Consider the following 16,460-nt stretch of genomic DNA (forward strand, 5'->3'; position numbering starts at 1 on the left):
GGTTCTCGAGTTTTTTCCCTTTAAACTGAAAGACTGTCCAGTAATGTTTTAAGTTGCTGTTTACTTGAAGTTGCTGGTTGCAGCGCACAGAGTCTGTTACGAACTTTTCAAAGGCTTTTTTTTAGTTATCGTTACAAGTGATGTTGCTCGGACAAGTGATATACTTTCTTCTAGTAACTGGACGATAATTTGTTCTTCTGTACTACTTGTTTTGTTCTTCATTTATGTCTTTATCACTCGTTTCTCTTAATACTAGGGGGTTGAGAGACATTGTTAAAAGGAAGGCTTTATTTTTATTCGCAAAACAACTTAAAACTGATTTTGTTTTTTTTTCAAGAGTCACATTCTGTTGCTAATGACGCAAAATTCTGGAGATCACAGTGGAATAATGATTTGTGGTTTGCTCATGGTTCTGAGAGATCTGCAGGGGTAACATCGTTAAAGAACGTTCTGGAGGCATTTCCAGACCCTTTTGGTCATTTTTTATTTATTTACTTATTTCTTGGAACAATTTATTTTTTATATTGGTTCATATTTATGGATACAACTTTAATACAGAAAATGACAAACTTTTTGAGTCTTTAGATGATAGATTTTCATTCTGGTTTCAGAAGTATCCACAGGCGTTCTTACTGGTGGGTGGTGATTTTAATATTACTTTAAATGACTTGGTCGACAGATGGCCTCCTAAGCAGTCGGGATCTTCTAGTAATGCTTTGAAAACCTTTATGCAAAAATACAGTTTGGTTGATATTTGGAGGGAGATGCACCCAAATCAAAATACTTATACCTGGAGTAATAAGAATGGTACAAGGCAGTCTCGCATAGATTTTTGGTTAGTCACGAGTAACATACCAAAGGAGAATGTTTTAGTTAATATTCTTGTTACTCCCCTAACCACAAGGCAATTTTTATAAATATTAGATTTTCCTCTTTTGTAGCGCCACATTGTAGTTCCTTTTGGAAAATGAACATTTCTCACTTAAAGGAGAACTCCGGTCAATTTTAACATTGAGCTCATTTTATTGTACATTTGGAGTGCTGTCAATACAGAGAACAACTACAAAAATCGGTGTTGCCTACACCGAGTTATTCTATTTTTAAAATTTGCACCCTGTTGACTTCAATGGGGCAAGTACTAAACCTGCTTTTAGCCTCTTAACATCCTTGATGTGTCATTACAAGTGCACAGAAAATGTGAGTGATTCCTTCTGAGTGAACACGAGTGGATTTGACTGCAGTAGATGTAAAAGATATGTATAAAAATTATGTTATTTAAGCCAGCGCAAATACCTGTATACATCATGAGTTAACAATCGCAATTTGTCCGGTGGAAAATTGCGCTAAAAAGTGTGGATGCTTCCATATCTCTTTTTTTTTTAACCAATAAAGTAAAAAGAAATTTCGTTTAAAATAACTCATAAATGCTACCCTGCAAATCAATACATGATAAAGTTCAAAAAGGATATTTCCTCCAGTTGCTCTTTTTGTGACATCTCTGACGAAACTGTAGTTCATTTTTTTTGGCATTGTCCATTTGCGAAAATGTTTTGGCAAGATGTTTTAGGATTTATAAGGAAATCTGAAATCTATAATGAATGTGTGTTGTGTTGGAAGAATGTGGTCCTGGGCTTTGTTGATTTTGACCAATCTAAAAAATGCCATTTTTATGTGATTAATCTGATCTTGTTACTTGCAAAATTCCATATTCATAAATCTAAATATCTTAATACTAAACCTCTCTTTCTTATATTTGTGAAAGAACTTGAAACATACTTCTTCTCAATTAAGTTGTCTGAGAACAAAAAAGCCTTAAAAACATTATCTGTTTGTAACTCTTTTCCTTTTTTCAGTGTCATGTAATTCTCATAATTTGTTAATGTTTAATTTATATTATTTCCCCCATTTTTGTTTTTTGTTTGTTTTGTTTTGTTTTTCTTTTGTATTCTGTTGTTATAGATCTGTTATTACTTGTGTATTGTTTTAAGCATTAATAATAATAATAAAAAAGAAATAACAAAAAGTATAAACAAATGCGTTTCGACTATACAGTATATCTACTGACATACAGCGCTTTTTTTCTTTGAAGAATTATACAAATGCCAAACGTCTGTTTTGTAAAGTTGATCGAACATATTGTATTGCGAAAATGAAAGGGAAAGTATGAGTGATCCGAACTTCCCGGGTCAATAACTCGTGAGCTAAACGTCCTTAATACACAAACACCTCTTTTTAATCGTAGTAACGTAGACAAGCAGCTACAACATATTCGTAGTAACGCTTTTCGAGTTTTGCACTTTGCAGACGCTCCCTTCAGCTCTGTCTCTCAGCCTGCGCATAGAGGCCAGTATTTTGTCTACTGCGAATAAAAGCTCTTTTCGAGGAAAATTATGTTGTAGCTGCTTGTCTACGTTACTACGATTAAAACATATGTGTTATTTGTGTATTAACGACGTTTAGCTCACGAGTTATTGACCCGGAAAGTTCGGAATCGGATCTGTGAATTTATTGCCAACTTTACTGAGGTGAGTTAGTTGTTTACAAGCGCCATTTTACACACGGGTTTAAGAATCTTTAAATAAGAACAACGGATCATCCAAGTATAAAGTGATGTTTGTATAGTTTGATTTAACGCGCTGTTGATGCTGATTTATTCAGAGCAAGAGTTCGGTGTGGCGCATGGAAATTAACTTCCTCACTAAGTAAGTAACCATGAAGTAACGTTACATTAAACACGAAATTCTTAATGCATTTTTTTACTTATCAATTATTGGACATAGACATATAGCCTACACTACACCCTATATGTTAGAATACAATTTTACACTTTTTATGTAGGTATAATTTTCGTTTTCATTACTAAAAAACAAAGTTTCTAGAAACTGCAGTGTTGTAACACTTTTCTCTTTAACATCTGTGGTGTTTGTTTTAATTTTTTTTTGTGCTGTGTTTCTTTAACTTTGATATAATTGTCTGTGTAAATGAATGTCAATTACAAAGAGTGCTGTTGTTAAAATCTCCCTTAATGTACTGTCATTTTTATTGAACATTTAATACCAATAAATACATTTATTGGTGTACATAAAAACCAATAGGAAACATTTTATTTTAAAATAGTTGGAAAAGATCTTGAACAAATATCTGTGTATGTTAGTCAGTTTCACAGATGTATTAAATGTGGGCTTACAGTAAACTGTCCCATTTGTACAATATTTGAGGCTTCAGTGGAAGAACATTAAACTCTAGTGTTACAAACTTCCCAGTCTGTTCAGCCGAGATATTTCTGTTTTAAACACACACAGATGAAATACTGGTGCAAACGCTACAGATCTGACTGAAGAAGAAATCTGCTGATTCAGATTATACCAGTTCTGAACATTAATTAACATGATTGAATATCACATTAAACCAGTAATGAAATGTTGATAATGTCTAATAATTAATGATTAGAAATCATAAATCTGATTTGTTTTGTCTCCATAAACACACTGACTAAAATGTCAAATGAAATGTATTGTATTTGAGTGTGTGTGAATGAGTGTTTCTGATCTCTTACTCGAGCAGCTTCATGAAGACTGAATGAATCATGGACGACACACACACATTCAGACATGGAGATTCTTCTCCAGGATTCAGGTACTTCAATCTTCATATGATCTTAATGTTATAGAAGACTCATTTTCTGCACATAACAGGGTGTTGTGTGTGTTTGCCAGGGTTGGTATAGTGATCTGTTGTCTCTATCATATTCTGGTGCCGGGATATACAGTAGTTGGAGCCACTCAGGGTCTTTAAACACTGTACAGAGACACACAGATACAGTAGACAGCTAGATGATATATGACATTATCCTTGGACAGTCTCATCACTCTTCAACACACTGTCTTAGACAACCTTCTCATGTGGGATTTATTTTCATGTTAAATCAGCCAAGTTGATTCATGTCTCTGTTCTATTAAAGTCAGTTTAAGGGTGACAGATCAATCTCACCGGAGCCCAGCTGTGTGTCCATGAAGAGTGACGCGTCTATGGACCATCCAATAAAATTTAAAGGAAAACACACATCAACTGATCTGAGGTACAACATTTCATAGATTGATAGATCTTACATGCATGCAGACTTTGGAACAAGACTATTTTTTGTCTCTCAGACAGGTTTCTTATATCCATTTATTTCAATAGAGGAAAACAAGATACATTTATTGAATTGAACCATATAGGCCCTGAAAAATTAAGGAAAAAAATGCTTTGTATTAACTCTTGTTCACAAAGCAGTCTTGTGTAATATGATTAGCGCAGACATGAAGGATTTTAGGTAACTTGAGGGGCAGATTCCCATCATAATCAAAATGAATCCGCTGTGTCTTCAGTGGCTCAGTTGCTGGGAGTAAATGAAGAGTCTGATGCTCACTCGTACATCCAACAACACACCTGGCTTTCTGATGTGATGATAAACGAAAAATACTAATTTAATTACCTTATTATTAAAATGCATTATTAGGATTTTACCATCTCCGCCTCATTTTGAGCCAGATGAAGCTCAAGGAAGACCAACGACGGTCTGAATGTGCAGAGGCTACATTGCAGGACTAGATAGTTGGTGATGTCAACAGCCTCCACTGTCGGCTAATCCTGAAGTTCTCCCGAAAACTCACTCATCTTCATGAGGAACGGGTCACGTCCAACACATCTGTTAATTAACTCCTTGTATATATGTCTTGAACTGGATCTAAATCCGTTCAATACAGACTCTCCGCTACGGTTTCCTCCATAGACGTATTCTCCATGTTTACTTCCTCCGTCTAGAATCGCTGTGACTGAAACCCAGAAATTGCACACATTTACCTGGATAATCCTTGAGGTTCCTTTCTCTGTTATGATGCTTGCTGATGCACAGCAGTGTCCAATCTTTCTACATACACACACTGCCGACACACATTTATGTTCAAACACCATGTAAAGGTGAATTTTGCATTATAGCATTATTATATTATATATTTAACTCTTTACCCTCCACTGAGGGAATGTCCCGGCTTTCCATGTTTTCACTGTTATACGGTAGGGGGCGCTATTACACATCTCCTGAAAGAGTATTAAATCTCCTGATCAAAGCACAGGCACGAAGGTGAAAAAACAAGCGATCTCATATGTAATCATATGCTTATGTAAAATAACACAATCATCAACATTAAACAGCATATAAATCAAAACTAGTATGTAAATAAACCTTTTTTTTTATAGGGAGAGGGTCTGTTCTTTCTTTTGATATATTGAATGTTCAGATATTCATTCAAAAAAATATTCTGGGGACCATGAAAATGTTGTGAAAATGGTCAGAAACGCTGGCGGTGGCTGGTAACTTTAAACAGAAAAGGCTGGCGGGGAAAGAGTTAAAAGACAACGTTCTCATGTGGAATTTATTTTCATGTAAAATCAACCATATTGGTTCTGGTAGAGAATAACTCTATTATTTCTATTCTGTTGTTGTATTAAAGTCGATGTGAGGGTGACAGATCAATCTCACCGGAGTCCAGCTGTGTGTCCATGAAGAGTGACGCGTCTATGGGAGAGCCAATGAGATTTGAGGGAAAACACACATCAACTGATCTGAGGTAAAACATTTTTGTTTAGACAGACAGAGAGACCACAGACACACACAAATAATGCATGAATGGCATAATTTGGCAAATATCCACTTATTATGAAATTACAGAAATAGGTGATGATAGTGTGTAAGCATGTATAACTCAGAGACTCACACTATTATAAAGCGCTGCAATAGCAGGAGTCGAGCACAGGATCAGGTCTCCTCTCACAGCTGATCCAGAGCTTCAGTCCTGATGTTTCACTAACATCTACTGACCTACAAAACACTGATAATCTGGACCAGAACAATACTGACAAACTCAACCAAACTAAACACAACTACATCACTCAGTGTTTCCCTACAATGTATTCAGCAGCGGCGCTGCAAAATCTTCACATGATCAGTAATATCACGACATTAACTTCATTCACTTACACACCTAAAAACACTGAGATATGACAACCGGTGGTGCTGCTAATGTGGTGGCTCTGAATCCACTTGTTGACAAGAAAGGAGGAAAGAGCCACATCCACATATGGAAATATTTTCGATTAGGCTAATGTCACGTTGCCATAAGAGGCTGTTCATATAGCGCTTTTTTTGCGCGTTCAAATTCGTAATTTAAAATGTAGATGCGGCAAGCGCGCTCATAACAGAAGCGCTCGCTCGTTTTTCCAGGCGCGCCTCTGTTCATGGTTGCATAGCAACGACAGACGCCACGGGAGAGCAAGCGCTTGTGGAAAGGAGAAAGCGGTACGAACTGCAAAATTGGTACCGAGAACCGTGGATTTTTACAGAATATTAAAAATTTGCAGTGAAAAAAAAAATATTCACCTTTAAGTCATTTCTAGGTGAAGACAGACCTGAGGAATAGGCTACAAGGACAGCATCTGGCCACGTGTATGCGTGTCAGCATTAATGCCCCCCCCCCCCACCATCTGCTGATGGTATATTTGTATGTCTCAAAATGTTCATTTCTATCCACAAAACTTGATAGAACTCATGGTTTAAGGGGTTATTTAAAAAAAAAATCTTCCAGAGGTGCATGCCCTCGTAACAAAACGTAACAGCACCGCTGCTGGAAAAATTTCAAGGGAAAACACTGTCACTTATTGGGAAACACAAACACAACAACAGATTAAAAAGCAATTGTAAACGATGGATGGATTGATTCTCTATGTGAGGTTTATCTTCATGTACTGTAATATAATTAAGAATTCTTGTCTCTGTTCTTTTGTTTCTATTCTATTGAAGTCAAAACCACAGGGAGAAATCAATCTCACCGGAGCCCAGCTGTGTGTCCATGAAGAGTGACCAGTCTATGGGAGAGCCAATGAGATTTGAGGAAAAAAAAACACATCGACTGCTCTGATGTACAACATTTCATAGATAGATAGATCTTCTCGAGTTACATGCATGCACACTCTGGAAAAATACAATTTTTTGGCTCTCAGACAGGTTTGTTCTATCCATTTATTTTAATAGAGGAAAACAAAATACATTTATTGAACTGAATCACATGTGGCCCTGAAAAATATCAAAAAAGATATCAAAAGACAATTTTGCTAAGAACTGAAATCTAAAAGGATATCTTTAGAACTTCTTGAGTTACAGACATGCAAACTTTGGAAAAATACACATGACAGTTTCTGCTTCAGAGTCCCATTTTTAAACTGTCACCGTTTGGCATATGATGCAACAAACATAAGCGTAATTTGCGAGTTATGGGACATGTGCCCACCACTCTTTTCCCGGGTCGATATTGTCCCCACCACTTTTTGAAACATCTCGCAGCACGGATGTACCTAATACACACAAAACATCTCCAGTTGACTAGCAAGAGTATTAATTTCATTAGTTTGTGTTAATTTCATTCTGGTGCTGGAATGTGGAGTTTTTGAACTCATGCTGAGTGTGTGTTGCTGCTGTTATCAGTGTCCGAACGATCTCTTGTGTCTAGGCTTGCATAGACTAGCCGGGTAGTCGATAGATTGACTACTTTAACCACTAGTCGACGCTGTCGGAAACAATCGACTACTCGAGCGTCCATTAACCATAAATTAATAAAAAATGGCGAACGTCACCAACAGACACCACACGTCAGATCTGTGGAAGTATTTCATCAAAAATATTGACAAAAATATTGTAATTGGCCAACTCTGCAAGAGGCCGTTCACATATTGCCTCTAAAAACGTGTGGAAAGCGTGGCTGTGCCGCTGTCTCCTACAAGCGTTTGCGCTCCCATGGCGTCTGTCGTTGCTATGCAACCATGAACTGCGCTCTCCATGATGACGACGAAGAAGTATTTGCATTAGCTTTACTACTAGATATATTTCTGGAGATGAGAAGGAAAAACCCACCCTGTACAGCTACTATCAGCTGTTCGGCCGAGCTTTCGATGATGTTATGGAAAGGCCGAAGCTGATTGGTTTTTGTCACATGACCTGCGGTGCGCTTGAGGCATTCTGAAAATTTGTAGGGCTGGTCCGAATACCATTTTTTGAGCTTCGAAGCTTCGGTAGTAATGAACACCGAATATTCGAAGCTTCGGAGAGAGGGGGCTGAAAATATTCTTCTCTCTAATAAAGGCAGGAATCTCTGTGTGTCTGTTTGTCCATTTACATTTTGATTATTTCAAGAACCGTTCATCCAGTCGACTTCACAAGGGAGTCCAGTGTCGCATTTGGTGCAATATTGATGGACACGCGAGACGCGACACATTCAGAATTAATAAACTTTTAGTAAACTACAGAACAGCGCGAGCGGGAAGCGGCGCACCTCACACGGGCAGGGCTTATATTCTCCGAGAACCCACTGCACAAGTGATATAAAATGCACACACACAGGTTTGTTAAATTAAGCAATACTTTTAAGGTAGTCTAATATTTTTCTGTCTAACTAATTACTGACACAGTAAAGGGTAGATTTAAATAAAGAAAAACGAAATTTAAAGATTGTTTATTTAGCCACATGACAATGCCGGTGGAATTTGTTTCCGGTACGGTATGTTTAAGCTCTACATCATCCTACATTACAAACAACAAATAGACAATACATGTATGATTATGTAGAGCTTAAACATACTGTAACGAAAACAAATAAAATAAATAAAGAAAAACGAAATTTAAATAAAGAAAAAAACGAAATTTAAATAAAGAAAAAACGAAATTTAAGTAAAGAAAAACGAAATTTAAATAAAGAAAAAAAAAATTTAAATAAAGAAAAACAAAATTAAGTTAAATTAAAAACGAGATTAATTTAGATTGATAATAATGGGTAAAAAGGCTAATACATTTTGTTTCTATTATTCTATTTTCCAGAATGTCAAAGCAACATAGCTTAACCCAAAACACAAGCTCAGGCACTTCGGTCCATACAAACTCCGCTGTTCTGCTCTAGGCGTCGGTTCTATTTCTAGCATGCACGCGTTTTCTGCATGGCTCGAGCTGAGACGCGCGTCTCATGCAGACAGTGTGCAAACTCCAAACTGTTAACATGGGAGCCGAAATAACGGACACGCCACGCAGTCAGTGTGTCGCTGGGCTTATTGAAGCGCTAATGAGAACCGTTTTGCGGGGGATCCCAGGTGTGAAAAAAAAAAAAAACACGAATATTCGAATGTCAAATTTTCAAATCGAATACCAACCCACCGAACGAATATTAGAATATTTGGGTCCAGCCCTAAAATTTTTAGATGTTTTCATCTCGCCGTGGCATCGGCGCGCCTGGAAAAACTAGCGCACCACGTTGCTTCCATTATGAGCGCGCTCACCGCGAAAAAGACGCGATATGTGAAGGGCCCTTGAAGCAGACGTCTGAAATGAAAGGCAAGAACGGCTATTTATTTGGCTTTAGACTGTTACATGAAAATTTAAAAATTAAATGTCATAATTATAATGTTTTAAAAGTTTACTTATGTAATCTATGAATTAATAAATGTTTATTGATGAGATCTAGCTAGTCTTTTCATTTACAGTAGCATGAACCACGAGTAGTCGATTAACTCGAGTATTGTTTTGATAAGAAATCGACTAGCAGAAATCAGTAGTCGTGCAACCCCTACTTCACACAGACAACAGACGAACACTTCAATTAAATGATTAAAACATTAAATACTGACAGGGCCATTTCTGATCATTTTATTAATTTCCCCTTACAACTTAAACACTCAACTTAAATATTTATGATCATTGTCCATATTAAAAATGATTTAGTTTTTATACTAATATTCAGCTGCAAAATATACTTGTGCTAAAATACAGTGTTATGTTAAAGTGTTGTAATGAATACGACTCTGGGTAAATTTGAATTAGCTCAAGAATATAGGGAATTTTGGAAATATTAATAATTATGACTCATGGTCATAATTCATAAGTCGCATGTACATTTATTTTATCAATTATAGAGATTAACTGGTTCTGTAACTGATCTAATCGTTATTCGTCCCGCAAATAAAGGTGAGATTATCACAGTTAAGAAGGGTTATCTCTTTACAAACTCCAAGAAAGTTTGATCTCCTGGCCACGGACATCAAACCTTCTGAGTTTATTAATTAAAACTACTGAATGTAGTCTAATATCGAGCTTGTAGCTTAGGATCTTTTGTTTCATTGACTTTAGAATGGTGGATTTTCAAACACGGAGACAGTGAAAAGTATTTATGAATTTTAATAAATGCAAAACTATGATTATATGAGCTACGAATATAAACGTACGTAAAAATGCAAACAATAAACAAACAACATATAACCAAACAATAACATAAGTGATCAGAATGAAATGAAAGAAAGAAAAAAAAGGAAAAGAGAAGAGGAAGAAGGGTAACTTAATTCACAGACCTAAGAGATAGACACCCGGAAAACAGCTTTTATCAACTCAATGTAGGCCTACTTGCAGAATTCTGTGCTCTGTCTGGTGAGGCTGTAGAAGAGGCGCGCGTGTCCAGCTGGTTTGCGTCTGGCTTCGTCTTCTGGGTCGTTTCGCAAGACGATGTAAAGGCTTACTCGAATTTAAGTTACCGAGAAAGTTAGATCATTTCCCTTTTTGAGGGGAAAGGCACGGATGAGCTTAGTTGCAAAGACAAGGCAGCTACTCGAACATGTGTTGGTTCGAGGAGAAGACTAAGGCCTTCTTCAGATGATCCTTGGAGAAGCGCTGCCGGGGAGGAGAGGAGGAGGTCAGCGGGATCGAAGAGAGAAGAGAGAGTAAGAGAGATAGTAAACTGAAGGCTTGGACTTTATCAATGTCCAATGTCCCGCCCCCTTTCTTGTGCAGGACGAATCGGCTGTCGAGGTTTTCCAGCGGGAAGATCCCTTTGTGTGTTAATGCAGCTCGACCCACGTGTGGAATCACGAGGGGGCAAAATATGATATTATGCTCGGGGAATTAAAATGCATGGAACCATAACGTTTATCACAGTCCCTTACCAAAAATCTCCTTCGTCTCGCGACGAGGATTAGAACAACACCAAAAACGAATAGTGACATAGATAGCAACATAGAGATACATTCATATGCATCATTATACACAAATAAAGTTTGATTAAACACACAATGATATGGTCAGTATTTCCGTTATGGCAGGTGAAGACACTTGAGAAACATAGGAATACATATCAACATTTTGGTAATGTACTATGTGGAAGTCCATATATGGAAATGTGCTTCAGTTGCATCTCGTGGTGGGTTTCTGGTTGAAAGTCCACAAATCTGTGTGTGTGTGCGTGTGTGTGACCAGGACTGAGAGTTCATGTTGCCGCTGAACTTTTGCTCTCTTGCCTATGTGTGTGTGTGTTTGGTTTGATGAGATCATTAGCCAGCACATCTGGCCGGACAAAGTCTTGTTGTTTTCTGACGTATAAATCAGTGTCTGAGAATATCCCTAGGGGATCTGCGTAATCTCAGACATTGTGGCGCCTTGCGCTCGTGGCTTCCCGTGTAAACTCATAAAAGAGGTGTCTATAGACAGCCATCAATGAGTTACTTGAGCTGATAGATGCCATCTGTTGTTTGTAGACAGTTCAAGAAGGACAGAGTCCGTTTGTTGGTAATTTCAGTAATTTTAAATATATATAGAGAGAGAGCTGGTAATCTGACCCTCTTCTTTGCGTTACAGTGTTAACAGGAGCGTTGAGGTGCTCATTGGCACCCTCTATCTGGCTCTATATGAACACTATATGAATTCTTGTCTCTGTTTTCTCGACTCTGTTGTATTGTCTCTGTTCTGTCCATGTTTGTCCACAACTAGTGAACAGTCTATGGACACTCGAGGAACATTTAGGGGAAGACACATGTCATCTAATCTGAGGTACAACATTTCTGTCATAAAGATATTTTACTATCACTTTTACTTCTTTAATTTATGTTGTAATCTAACCATTTATTCTTTCAGTCGTGATTCTCAACTGGCCCAAAGCACATTTAAATCAAATCTGCTGAAGAAGTTTCAGTGTCTGTGTGAAGGAACAGCAAAGCAGGGAAACCCAACACTCCTGAATGAGATCTTCACAGAGCTCTACATCACAGAGAGTGAAAGTGGAGAGATCAATAATGAGCATGAGGTGAGACAGATTGAGACACAATCCAGGAGAGCAGCAACAGAGGACACACCGATCAAATGCACTGACATCTTTAGACCTTTACCTGGACAAGACAAACCCATCAGAACTGTGCTGACAAAGGGAGTCGCTGGCATTGGGAAAACAGTCTCTGTGCAGAAGTTCATTGTGGACTGGGCCGAAGGGAAAGAGAATCAGGACGTCCAGCTCATATTTCCACTTCCTTTCAGAGAGATCAACTTGATGAAGGACAAAACACTCAGTCTTTCAGATCTTCTTCATGTGTTTTTCCCTGAAACAACAGAAATGGAAATATCCAGTGGTGAATATAAAGTGTTGTTCATCTTTGATGGTCTGGATGAGTGTCGTCTGTCTCTGAACTTTAAGAGAAAAGTGAAACTGTGTGATATATCTGAATCAGCCTCAGTGGACGAGCTGCTGATGAACCTCATTAAGGGGAATCTGCTTCCCTCAGCTCTCATCTGGATCACCTCCAGACCAGCAGCAGCGGATCTCGTCCCCTCTGAGTGTGTCCATCGAGTGACAGAGGTACGAGGCTTCAATGAGCCACAGAAAAAGGAATACTTCAGGAAGAGAATCAGTGATCAGAGTCTGGCCAATACAATCATCAGACACCTGAAGTCTTCGAGGAGCCTCCACATCATGTGCCACATCCCAGTGTTCTGCTGGATCTCAGCCGCTGTTCTAGAGGAGATGTTGAGTGAAGCAGAGAGAGGAGAGATTCCCAAGACTCTCACTCAAATGTACACACACTTCCTGATCATTCAGACCAACATCAAACATGAGAAGGACTATGAGAAGAGAGTAAAGGATGAAGACATGATTCTCAAACTGGGGAAACTGGCTTTCCAGCAGCTTGTGAAAGGCAACCTGATCTTCTACGAGGAAGACCTGAGAGAGTGTGGCATTGATGTGACAGAAGCATCAGTGTACTCAGGATTGTGCACTCAGATCTTCAGAGAGGAGTTGGGCTTGTATCAGGGGAAAGTCTTCTGCTTTGTTCATCTGAGCATCCAGGAACATCTAGCAGCTCTATATGCACACATTCACTTTACAAATGAGAAGAGAAATGTGTTTGACAAAACCAAACAAAATTTCTTTTCTAAAATCTTAAACCAGATGAAATATCATTCATTATCTAAGCTGCATCAGAGAGCTGTGGACGAGGCTTTACAGAGTAAGAATGGACATCTGGACCTTTTCCTGCGTTTCCTTCTGGGTCTCTCATTGGAGTCCAATCAGACTCTCTTACGAGAACTACTGACACAGACTGGAAGCTGCTCCTACAACAAAGAGGAAACAGTTCAGAAAATCAAACAGAAGATCAGGGAGAATCGCTCTCCAGAGAGATCCATCAATCTGTTCCACTGTCTGAATGAACTGGGTGATGATTCTCTGATGCAGGAGATCCAGCATTATCTGAAATCTGGAGGAATAGGAGGAAACAAACTCTCCTCTTCACAGTGGTCAGCTCTGGTTTATGTGTTGCTGACATCAGAGCAGAAGATGGATGTTTTTGAGCTAAAACAGTTTATTGGAGCCAATAATACAGCAGATGAAGTTCTTCAGAAGCTGATGCCTGTGGTTAAAGAATCCAGATCAGTTCAGTAAGTCACTCTCACAACAATCATTACACTGATAAAACATGATCATATTTATGAGTTTAAAAATACAAAAATGGTGTGCACATCCCAAACACCCAGATCGGGTGCAGGTGCAGGACAACTGAATGATATAGACAAAAATACTGCTCCAAAATAATTTATACAAGCAACGTTTCGACCCTCAGGTCTTCATCAGGCACAATCATGGACTTCACACTTCTTTATTTGTCTATATTTATGAGTTTAGCATGTGCTTTCTTACCAAAACAATACTGTAAAATGAGAAATTCACATATATATATATATCTTAGGTGTACTTATAACAGCACATGAATAATCATATATATCCTAATACCTGAATCAATAGTTAATTCAACATGAACTCATGATCAGCGAAGATATGAACTAATCATGAACCAATGTAGAGCTATCCTTAACCCTCTGGGGACCAAGCTGTTTTTGGGGTCCTTGAGATGTTCTGACATGCCTTGATATTTGTGCTTTTTTCAGTTATTTATAAACATGTTAATGGCAAAGGTGTAAATTCACTCTATATAGCACAAACAGGGCTACCATAATATGCGAGCAACGTGTATGTAGATGTTTGTATTTTTAAGAGAATAATGTTTATGCGTGGTTATTGTAAAAAAATAAAATGAAAGTTGCTGATTTAAGAACACAAAACACATATTAAATATGTGTCCACAAGACTTTTGACTAATTGATGTTGTCCCTTTGAGTTCTAGCTTTAAAATTATGTGAAAATCATCCTGCCTAATTGTTCACATAAAACACTACATTGATTTAAACATTGTAAAACTGTTTTTTTGTCAGAAGAGGTTTATGCGTGGGAGTGGTAATGGGTCATCAATATTAATGAGATTCAGACCAGGGGTGTGACATAGACGCTCCCCCAAGTGCTAATGGGCCATCAGGTGAGGCAGCCTGAACAAAGAATGAGGAGATTCAAATGTTTTGTTTTTCAATCTGTTTTATTGTAATTTTGTAAAAACAAAAGTAAAGGCAGGTATCTCACAGTAAATACTTATGCCCCGTTGATGCGAGCTCTAAGCAAATCAAATGTGACCAAAATAAATAATCAGTCGGCTATAAACAAAGCAATTGTGAGCGATAAATAAACAAAAGTAAAGGCAGGTTACAAAAAAGTTACAAAACATATGTAACATCAACCAATCTCCAAAAATAAATAATAAAGTCATACAGGCTCATATTATTAACACTAAGTATAAACAAAATTGAACTAACATCTGTAAAATAGTGGGTAAATATGTACTTACTCTTTCTGATTTCTGACTGTGTTGCTAAGCGCACTCCGAGTTGCAGGCGGAGGTAGTGATGAAGCTACATTCCTTTTAAAAAAGTTGAAGAATATTATTACATAAATATAACTATAGTAGCATTAGTCTATAATGAATAACTGATGTAAATAATTTTAGACGCGTGCAATAAGCCTATATGCGTGTCAATGGGCCATTACCGGAGAGGCACACCGCAAACATTAGCCTAACACATTTGTGCACTTCATTAACTGGGTATATTTACACATTTTTACACACATTTATTTTTGCGAGCTGATATTTGCGAGCATGCATCGTTAATGATAATGAGGCAGCATTTATATAGTCAAAATATAATCTAAACACCTACTAGGCCTACTTTCTAAAATAATTTCTAAATTCTATCTTTCATACATAATGATCTAAACATATCATTTAGGCTACACATACAAATACAAATTTCCTAACCAAGGGGTGTAGCATATGTACACAAAAAAAAAAAAAAAAAACATTTTTGACGTTGAAATGGTACGAGATATTAAATTCATGGTATAGATATGCACTTTCATTAGATCGTGTTGAATATAGGTAGATATCAAATGTCAATACTCTGGATGGCAAGTCCACCCAGTATAATATGTAAGCTCATGTTTTGAATAGCTTGTCAACTAATGCAAGTAAGAATAAATACTTATTCATCCGAAATTCTTTCCACGGCTGCATTTAGTACGCTCTTCAAAATACAAATGGTCGTCATCAGAGTAGTCGCGCTCCTCTTCTGATGAAAATCTGGACTCTTCGTCGCTAGTATCCAGGACGAACTGAAGGGCTTCCGCACCGGTGTACCGTGTCATCTTCCCAACGCGCAGGTGACGAAATGATGAAACTTGAAGCGTTTAATGCATTTGCTTATGGGCGTTTACCTGTTTTGCATAGATGGCTTAACACATTATCTTGTGAATAGCGCGCTCCGTGAGTAGGCGTGAACAAATTAAAGTCAATGAGCTCGTAATGAGCTCGACTGGAATCGCTCTCTTTTTATACAGATTACAGAAGCTGATAATATTTGTTTTGTATATAAATGACTTCATTTAAAAGATACCGATCTCAAGCTTTATGCCCGTGGGTCTGTTTGCCTGTTTGACTGAATTTTTGCGGAGTTATAGATCATTTTCGAACGCGTTTCAAATGGGAGTTTACTGACAGAGAGAAGGCAGAAATCGCATCATGTTAAAGTTTCTTTATTTGTCAAAAAGCAAAACACTTTATTTTTATTGTGAGTATACAGAAAAAAAATAGAAACTGAACAGGATCGATTGATGTATAACACGAAAATTAAAGATCAAAATTAACAGAGCATTTTGTGTTTATTTTTCATTGCTAAAAAAAAAAAC

The 16,460-nt window shown here is 37.6% G+C and overlaps 2 protein-coding genes across 5 annotated transcripts in view; both read left to right on the forward strand.

Annotated features, from left to right (window-relative positions):
• LOC307163352 (uncharacterized protein) overlaps positions 1 to 16,460 on the forward strand; it is a gene marked incomplete at its 3' end in the record, with an annotated part of 222,469 nt that overhangs the window by 54,945 nt on the left and 151,064 nt on the right. The window lies entirely within an intron of this gene.
• Positions 2,295 to 16,460, forward strand: part of LOC307163681 (protein NLRC3-like) — a 110,149-nt gene continuing 95,983 nt past the window's right edge. Inside the window, exons 1-7 of one of the 4 annotated variants that reach the window (XM_079879863.1) lie at positions 2,296 to 2,525; positions 2,659 to 2,702; positions 3,562 to 3,636; positions 3,962 to 4,078; positions 5,496 to 5,612; positions 11,834 to 11,893; positions 11,978 to 13,771. In XM_079879863.1, the coding sequence (XP_079735989.1) occupies positions 3,587 to 3,636; positions 3,962 to 4,078; positions 5,496 to 5,612; positions 11,834 to 11,893; positions 11,978 to 13,771 (2,138 nt within the window). In that variant the 5' untranslated portion in view covers positions 2,296 to 2,525; positions 2,659 to 2,702; positions 3,562 to 3,586. Of the gene's footprint in view, positions 2,526 to 2,658; positions 2,703 to 3,561; positions 3,637 to 3,961; positions 4,079 to 5,495; positions 5,613 to 11,833; positions 11,894 to 11,977; positions 13,772 to 16,460 lie in introns of all 4 variants that reach the window. The other 3 variants (XM_079879861.1, XM_079879864.1, XM_079879862.1) reach the window with 3 other exon arrangements.

Source organism: Squalius cephalus (genome assembly GCF_949319135.1).
Source record: "Squalius cephalus genome assembly, chromosome: 8".
Taxonomy (NCBI): Eukaryota; Metazoa; Chordata; class Actinopteri; order Cypriniformes; family Leuciscidae; genus Squalius; species Squalius cephalus.